At 44.9% G+C, this 8,832-nt stretch overlaps 3 protein-coding genes across 3 annotated transcripts in view; 2 read left to right on the top strand and 1 right to left on the bottom strand.

The window, feature by feature from the left end:
- The window catches only part of PV08_11672 (uncharacterized protein), a gene marked incomplete at both ends in the record, with an annotated part of 3,373 nt that extends 3,097 nt beyond the window's left edge, over positions 1-276 (top strand). The window contains one exon of the mRNA XM_016385980.1: positions 34-276. Coding sequence (XP_016230924.1) covers positions 34-276 — 243 coding nt within the window. The remainder of the gene's footprint in view (positions 1-33) is intronic.
- Positions 277-443: 167 nt separating this feature from the next.
- On the top strand, positions 444-1,202 carry PV08_11671 (uncharacterized protein; the record flags this gene model as incomplete). The annotated part of the gene is made up of 1 exon (XM_016385979.1): positions 444-1,202. The coding sequence occupies one exon, from the start codon at positions 444-446 to the stop codon at positions 1,200-1,202; it is 759 nt and encodes a 252-aa protein (XP_016230923.1).
- A 527-nt stretch (positions 1,203-1,729) lies between these two features.
- On the bottom strand, positions 1,730-3,540 carry PV08_11670 (uncharacterized protein; the record flags this gene model as incomplete). The annotated part of the gene is made up of 2 exons (XM_016385978.1): positions 1,730-3,276; positions 3,345-3,540. 2 exons carry the CDS (start codon positions 3,538-3,540, stop codon positions 1,730-1,732), a joined length of 1,743 nt encoding a protein of 580 aa, XP_016230922.1.
- Positions 3,541-8,832: the final 5,292 nt, after the last annotated feature.

Genomic DNA, 8,832 nt, shown 5'->3' with positions numbered 1-8,832 from the left:
GAGGCGAATGGACAGGTGAAGGATGCGGTGCAGCTGCTGGAGGAGGTGGTGCGGATCAAAGGGCAGACACTGGCGGAGGATCATCCTGATCGACTAGCATCGCAGCACAATCTGGCTGTTTATTTATGGGGACTTGGTCAAGAGTCTGCGGCTTTGGAGATGATGAGACAAGTTGTGGAGATCCGGCAACGAGTTCTGGATAACGATCACCCTAGCCGCATCGCGTCCGAGAAGTGGTTGCAACATTTCGAAGACAAAAGGCCGGTCGTGAACTAGGAAATGCTGTACCTTTGTCGCAGCTCCTCAGTCTGCATCTCAGTCCAGTGTGCTAACATATACCACAGCACAATAACCGCGTCCCTTGCATTCTTCTAAACTTTAGGGAAAATTCCCTACACGGAGGTCTATCTGAGTCGCATTCGTTCCTGTATCTAAGTACGTGAATGTCTTTGGAGTGTGAGTATAACGTCCAGCCTTTCTACGTCGGCTTTGTCGAGACCCGCGACGATGCTGTGATCCTGATCGGTGCTTGTGTTCGAGGCCAGTTGCGAGTCGTCCGCCGTCGTCCTACCTTGTCTGAACGACCGGTGGTGGCGCAAAGCGGACACGTTTTCGTCTATGAGGAGGAAGCCTCTGGAATACGGCGTTGGACCGACGCGCGACATTGGAGCCCGAGTCGAGTTCTGGGCGAATTCTTGATATATGGAGAGCGAAATCAGTCACATCCTGTGAGCACCGCCAATCAACCATGGTTGGGTGAAGCCGAGTCAGACAATCGACAACAAGCGCTTTACGGACCTTTGGTCAAATCTTTCCACATTGCACTGGGCACACTAGTCAAGAAAACCATCAAGGTCCCCGACCAAGACCATTCTGGCACCATGTGGCATGTGGTGTCCTATTACCGGCCTGCTGATGTTTTCCGAGGCCAATTCCAAACGCCGTCAACGAACCAGGACTTCAATTTGTCGCCATGGTATCAGCCAAGAGATTCAGTTGTGCCTTCCGGAACCTCATTTGGTGGTGACGAGATGAGCGAAAGTATTGTATCGCCAGCAATGCCCTTCTGGGAATATTCGTGTGCCACCGAGCATCATCACCAACCAAGCTGGTTCATGTTCAAGATGACAGGAGACGAAACCAGCCTTATGCTGTTGCTGCACCGCGGGTTTCCCATTTCAACGGTTGAGAAGAGACTTTGAATCGTTCCACAGTTCCTCAGTTGCAGCTTCAACGACTGGCTTGTCAGGGAGCCGGCCATCATCAGGGTTGGCATCTGGTTCATGAGTCTGTTCCTGTCTCTGATAAGGACCAATTGTTCGACGACATGACAGCAGTGGAGGACAGAGAAACCACTCCGCCATTAAACTATCCGCTGAGGGAGTTTTCACAATCCACACATGAGGAGAACGGGCAGTCGTTCGGCTCCAATGATGACAATGGTACTCAGTCAATGAAGGAGGCCTCCTCTCTTTTGAGATCACATCAGTAGATTGGAGGTGGAGAAGTTCTACTAACAGAAGGCCCAGGGGCAAATAATCACTGTTCTTTCGTGATTGGTACAGTACATCACACATTGTTGTGATCAGCGGTCTGAGCACTCACTCTATATGACCTCAGTTAGTCCTTCTTCATGCCTATAGCCAGCACCACGGTTAGGATCACTAGAATTGATCCCGACACGAGCTAAGCATGGCGCCTGAACGATCTATGATTGAGGCATGTCTCGTTAAGTCTGGTAATCTACAGCCTCTTCTGGAAGACCGTCCCTCTGTCTACGAAGCTTAGATGTTGACTTATAGGTGGGTTTGGCTCGGGGTGCTAGAACCACGAACCAACGCGATCGCACCGCAGCTTCCGATCGTTCGGGAAATTGATCAAAGATCCACGACCATGACTTGCCCCGGCGCCTCCATTCCGTCAAATTGTTATCCTCATCTAACGTCCAATGGCCTCGCTTCGTCGGCGGGGAAATTGTTTCGCTTTCGCTGGGACAGAAGTCGCTACTCGTGTCTAGGTCGGGTGAATCTCTTCTTCTCCTTCTAGCTCGGTCTCGTCTCTGATTATCCATTTTGGTAACACGTCGCGATATGGTGGCTGTGAGGAGCCAGCAACGCTCAGCTAGTGGCTTGAGAACGATATTGGCCAGGTTGTTCGACTGGACACCACGTCCAAGGGCCCAATCCGTAGGTGAGTGAAAGATGTCCTGAAGGTCCGCCGGACTGTCGATAATGGCGGTAACAAAGCCGGCGTCACCCAATGTCACAGGCTGGATGCTCAAGCCTTTCAACCTATCCTGATGCTGCTCTTGCCCGTGCTCGTTGAAGGGCTCGTCGGTATCTGGTGGCGATGTAGGAGTAGGACAGAGCTCGCGAAGGAGAAGAGTACGTCCAGTTGGATCGTCACAGTTTATGCTCGCGCCATGGTCAATGAGGGTCTGCTCGCTGTCCGACCCGTAGACGGGATTGTGGATTCCAGCTCTGACCTTGCGGCCTGGCTCGTGAAGATGAGTTTCTATTCCTCGGGAATTCGCGGTATCGTTAAGCATGTGAGGGACAAGGATCGGTGCGTTTTTGGGGTCAGCTTCCACACGCACTCGACGGGAATTTAGGGAGTCGACATCAGATTCACTCATGTATCGTCGTTTGTGGCCGGAGATGTGTTTAACGTGCCCGCCAAGGTGGGGAGATGCTGTCCGTCGCCTGGCCGCGTTCGGTTCCACCAAATCGTCTGCAGCCTGAGTACTGGAGAGATTCCGTTGCGTGATCGGTGAGGGACGACGGGTTGAGATCACCACCTCAATCCCGGGTTTGTGGCGCGAGGATGGTGGAGAGCATCGCTGCGGAGACGGTGCCGCTGTCAGCTTCGGTTCAGGGCAGTTTGATTCTGCCGCGAGGTCAATCGCGTCAGAGTTCGCCCGCAGGCCAGGAGTATCGAAGCAGACCAAATCGTCGCTTGGTGAGGAATTTACAATGTCGCTAGTCCCAGCGACCCGTGAAGCGCAAGTCTGAGCTGGAGCGTCCGAATGTTGATCGGACTCGGTCGTTGTGAAGCACTCCAAATCTGGCAAAACACCAGAAAAGAGACTGTCTAAATCGTCGTCGTCGTCGAGACGCTCGGCCAGGCCATCATCATCTATCTGCACGAGGGAGAAATCGTCATGGAATGAAGTCCCTTCCAAGGTCCATCCGTCACCCGGACTGTCGTTGTGCAGAGGGCTGCGGCAGAGCTCCTCGAGCGGATTCTCCGAAGTCTGATCTCGTAGGGTTGACGGCTCTGGAGTGATCTGTCAGTGATCTTACTGTCGGTTAGGTCAGAGTGGTCTGAGAACGTCTCATTCTTACCAGAACAGCCTAAATTGCTGGTGTGAGAGTGCTCCCGCAGCTGATGAATTCCAGGAACGGGTGTCACGACCCGCGGTTCAACTTCTGAAGTGCGTGCTCGACCCAAGGAAGTGCTGGAGCTGACCGGCGCTGCACTTACCTGTGGCTTTTGGCGTAGCCGAGGTTTGGAAGGGTCCTCGAAGATGATGCTATCCATGCCGAAAACCTGCGAGAGATATGGTGCAAAGAGCTATTGACCCAACGATCGGAAGACTGCGAAGCCGATATGGCCGCCGTAGGAGAGGTCGGGATGGCTTGCTTGATATAGGCAGGAGAACTGGCTAGGCGTCAGGAGTAATGGATGCCCTAAGAAGCTGTACTGCTAACATGCAGATCGGGGAAGATATTCCAAATCCCACGACTACTCGGGAATGAGGGGGCCCTTTCCGGACAGCCAAGGAGGAGAATTGAATTCTTCCCCTTGTCATCATGCTCTTGCAGGATCATCCCTGAAAGGGTCACAGATCATGGCTCTGCCTCCCTCGGCTGATCCTAGGGGTGTCCGCGTCGCGTACCTTGTCAGGGTCGTCACGGATCCAGCGGCTGCAAATTGCTCCGTACCTCCAAACAGTACGCGACCATCGCTGCGGTAACTCTCGAATCAACCGATCACCCACTGCCAAAGCGATCTGTGGCACAGCAGACTGCCAGGACAGAAAAGCGTCCACGTCCCAGATTGGGGCGAAATCAACTGATCGTCTTCTTCCCTGTCAAGGGTGTCTCACCATGTAATGGGACGGTCACATTGTGTGGCTGTACAACCCGACCACGGTGGGTGTCTTCGGATCCCTCGACGCAGTTGACATGTTCATGGGTCTAGTTGAGCGATTTCCTTCGCACTTAGCAGAGAAGCCAAGGTCATGCAAAGTCAAACATGGCCAGGACTGACTGTCACACCAAAAGGGTTGTGGGTAGAACTTGACGAATGGCTAGGTCGGAAAGGGACGTGGTCATCTGGGCCCCGTTGCAGCCTGACTGCCGCCGAGGCTGAAGATGCGATCATGCGTCGAAGAAAGTACTATCGTTGCCACTGTGTCTGGCTGTTGGTTGGGCTGTTCCGCCGATCATTTCACTCAGCGGCTTCCGCAACTTGGCCGCCTCCAAACAGGCTGCAGCTTAAGTTGCCGAAGCCAGAGGTCGTACGGGAAGTCCGGATATGCTCGTCGTGCTTGGATCGTGCCCTTGACATTCCATAGTGAGAATTGTAGACACGTATGTGGAGCATGGGGTGACGGTGGTTCCCCACGGCGTCCTCCTGTCACCCAGAGTGGGAGCAGCTCCTAGTCCATCTGTGTCTGCGAAAATCGCGTAACCCTTTGGCAAGCTGGAAGACGGAGCGACGAGGCCATTCTCTCAACCTCTAAGTCCACGACCTCGTTTAGAGCGGGGCGAGAGAGAAGTAGAGGCCAATCGGGCGACAGACCGTCCATGGAAGCAGGCCGACGCCGCCAAACTCTGAAATCCTCAGGCGTCAGGGCGGTCAGGTGGGCAGTGTTCGAAAGAACCGCGACGGCCCAAACAGATCCTGGCCAGGTCGGGTTGACATCGTTCGTTTGCGGAAGGGCGGCAGAGCGTGATGAGGGAGAACGAAGTTAAGGATGTCTCAACCCGCAACGCGCCATCGCCATCGCCATCACGGCTCGCAGTTCCAACCCCGTCATTCCCAGCCCGAGTCACGGATGCAGTTAGTGGCAGGATGCAATGCAACCCTCGCTGACTTTTCGAAAGCCAAATTTCTAGCATCAGAGGAGAGAGGCTTGCTTCGGACGGAATGTTGAGAGGGGGCTCCGCAGCCCTCACTCGGACGCATGATCCTTTCGCAGCCTCCCCTGAACAGACTAGCGCCGTGTGTGGTACCGTACAGGGCAGTGCTTTGTCTGCTCACGGCAAGAAGTTGTCCCTCATGAAATCGTTGATCGCGCCGAACGAGGAATGTAATGAGAAGTGTTCATCACGACGCTCCTCGAAGGCTCCGAACGGCACCCGTGTTCCAATTTGAGTCACCATCTCAGCAGGCTTCGAAGGCCCGAGGAGACCCTTCCAACTCGTTCCAGCTGCAAGTGCAGAGAGCCCCGATCAGCGCCGTCCCGAATCCTCGTGCAAGACGTCTGAACATCAAGAACCCTTGACCAGCTGAACGGTGGAGAGTGGAGAGACGTAAGACGACGCTCGTGCGCGTAGACCTCGTTGACCCAGGGGTGTTGCAGCCGGAGTAGCCAGTAAGATCCCAGACAGACGTGGATTCGAGCTGGACAGACGTACCCATCCTTCTCGTTCCGAAGCACAAGGGCGCTCCGACCGTCGCGGGTCACCGAGTGGCAGAGTTGAGTGGCTCAGGGTCCGCTTCGACGACGGCGACAGTAGCGCGGCGCGGACATCGCAAGATCCTGGTTGCTGCCGGGTGACTTGACGCTTTCCTCTTCCGGGACGATGGAGGGTGACGAAGAGACGGCACGAGGATCGACGAGGAGGAGGCTTCGACAAAACGGCGAGGGACGACGTTCTTTTATAGTGACAGGGTCGACGGAGGTCGGCGGCAAAGCGGCGAGAGGCCCTCGCGGTCAGCACTAAACCCCAAACGGCGGCGCCTTGCCCGAACGGGCGAGGGCCAAACCCGATCGGGACCGTCAAAGCGGCGCCAAACCGCATCGGCGCCAGAGCGAGTCCTCTGCACCGCGACACAGATTATTTTATATAAATTATAAATACTATCTATAAATAAATAAAGATACTAAAGAAATTAAACTAATTATAGAAAGAGTAGTAATCTTAATTAAGAAATTATAATCATTATATAAACTCTTAAAGAAAGAACTTAAGAAAATATTATAAAAAATAATTAAAAACTTAAATAAATAAAGATTTAAGAGACTAAACTTTAAAAAAGAAGAGATAATCTATTTACTTAGAAAAAACATTAAAATATAATAATTATCTAATAAATTAGATTATATCAAGATTAAACCTTACAAGATTAAAAGAAAACTTAAATTAGTGAACTTTAAATTAGAACTATCTAGAGAAATAAATATTTATCTAGTTTTCTATAAATCACTTCTAGAGAAAGCATCACTAAATATTAAATTTAGATTAGTGCTAATATATAAAGAAACCTAATAATTAATATATAATATTAAAGAAATCTAGAACCACAAATTAGTTAAAGGAAAAATACACTACCTAATTAAATAGTTAGAATATAGCGAAGAAAAGAATTTATAGAAACTTAAGAAGAATCTTACTCAGTAGATAGTAACTAAGTATTACTTAATTAAATAGCTTTCTAATTAATAGATTTAGAGATAGAGACCTTAGTTTAGATGAAGTCAAGATTATTTAGGACCACTTTATTATCTTTAGAGAGATTATTTAATATACTTAAAGTATATATTTCATGTTATAGTATAGCATTAAACTTTTTCTCTAACTTTGCTAATAACTCTTCACTCTTAATTAAGTTAAACTCTATAAAGACTAGATTCTTCTTAATCTTAGATATTTTACTTATCGCCTTTAATAACTCTTTATATATTTTAGTTATCGTGATATATAAGTAAAGAATATATCGCTAATATTTATAAAACTTACACTAAAAGATCTTTTTCTCTTTATTAACCTTATGAAACTTAGTTAGAGTAAAGATTTCGTTATAATCTCGCTGATGATAAATACACTCGATATATTTCATTAACTACGCGTGGTCATAATAATATATAGCTTTATAAGCTACACACTATAAGTAGACGATTATAGCTATATTTTTAAGGATAGATATAAAATTAGTAAATTGATATTAATAAGTAAACTAGAGAATAGAAGGCTTAAAAAATTTTGACTTTTCATGAGATAGTTTTCTAACATGGAAAGCCTATATGGTTAGTTATAAGGAAAGAATAAGAAAAGAACTTAAGAGAGAAGCACTTACCTTATATATATAGTGAATAATAAATAGATCTAGAAGAGAGAAAGTATTATAAGTTAGCCTGTCTATAGATTATATACTAACTCGTGACTATAGACATTAAAAGAAGACAAGTCAAGTGAAGATAACCTTACTTATAAGGCTAGTGTATATAACTTTTATAATAGAAAAGAAAGTATTATATTATAATACTAAAGTGCTATAATAGACAGTATAATAACACTATAACAGTGTAGTATAATACTATTTATATATATATATACAGTCATTATATAGACTTACTATATAGTTAACTTCATTTATAATTATATCTATATATTTTAATTATAATCACTTCGCTCTTATACTCACTTAAGTACTTAGTTCTCAGTGACCTTATCTCTTATATTTCTCACTTATTAGGAAATAATATATATAGTGACACTCTTAATAAAGCGAAATATAACAATATAAAGATTATAAAGAAAGTCTATCTCTTTAATTCTATATATTTAATAGCTAAAGCCTTAAAATCTTAGAGCTCTTTAATTAGTATTCTAAAGAGTGATAAAAAGTATTAATATAATACTATAGTAATTAGACTTTATTAATAATATACTGTATAGAGTAATAATATATATAATATAATAACACACTAAATTCTACTTCACCACCTATAAAAGTCTTTAACAAGGCATCACGACAAATATTCTATCTCTAAACAAGCTAGATAAGTAGTCTAAGATTTTATCTTTATTTTTAAACTCGCTTTTAATGATCACTCATCGATATAGTTATTAGCGTGACTATTTAGCTAAGCGTCTCGCCTTTTTCTCTCGCGCGACCTTTAATACTTTCTCTATTGAATACATAAATTCGCCTTTTAATCTAACTCTTTTGCCTCGCTTATAACTCTTTTAAGCCTTAAGTAACTTCTTTTGCCCTTAATTCTATTGTTAAAGAAGAGTGTTCTCTATAGCGAGTATTTTAATTATTTAAGTTACTTAAGCTATATATTACTTAATAGGCAATAGTAACTTTAGTGTCTACACTAGTATAAAATCTAATAAAATATTGAACTCTTAAAGTTTAATGTTATCTAAGAAAGAGCTATAGAGTAAGAAGAAGTTAAGATTACACTCTTTTAGCGACATAATTAAAATAAAAGTATATTGAATTAAGTTTTATAAGAGATACTTTAAGACTTTCTTTAAGTTATTTAGTATTAAATCTATATCTTTTTATTCTCTAAGAATATTATTTAATTTAATAGCCTTTACGCGCGCTTAAATAAATATTTCTATTTATTCTAAACACGAAATATATTGTATACTAAGTCGAGAAGTTATATTAATCTTATTTAAGTGGGCGCGCTTAAAGGCTATAAATATCTTTATATTAAGCGACTAAAGAAGGTAAAAGTAATAAAAAGATATAATTAGTAAATTAATATTATTCTCTATATAGTGAGCAATAAAATTAGTCTTAATATAATTTCTATAATTATTAATAATTAATAATCGTGACTAATTAGTCGCTTTTTCATGT

This window comes from Exophiala spinifera (assembly GCF_000836115.1).
Source record: "Exophiala spinifera strain CBS 89968 unplaced genomic scaffold supercont1.9, whole genome shotgun sequence".
Lineage (NCBI taxonomy): Eukaryota > Fungi > Ascomycota > Eurotiomycetes > Chaetothyriales > Herpotrichiellaceae > Exophiala > Exophiala spinifera.
The sequence above is the reverse complement of the archived record's forward strand: the minus strand, read 5'-3'. Positions and strand labels throughout refer to the sequence as shown.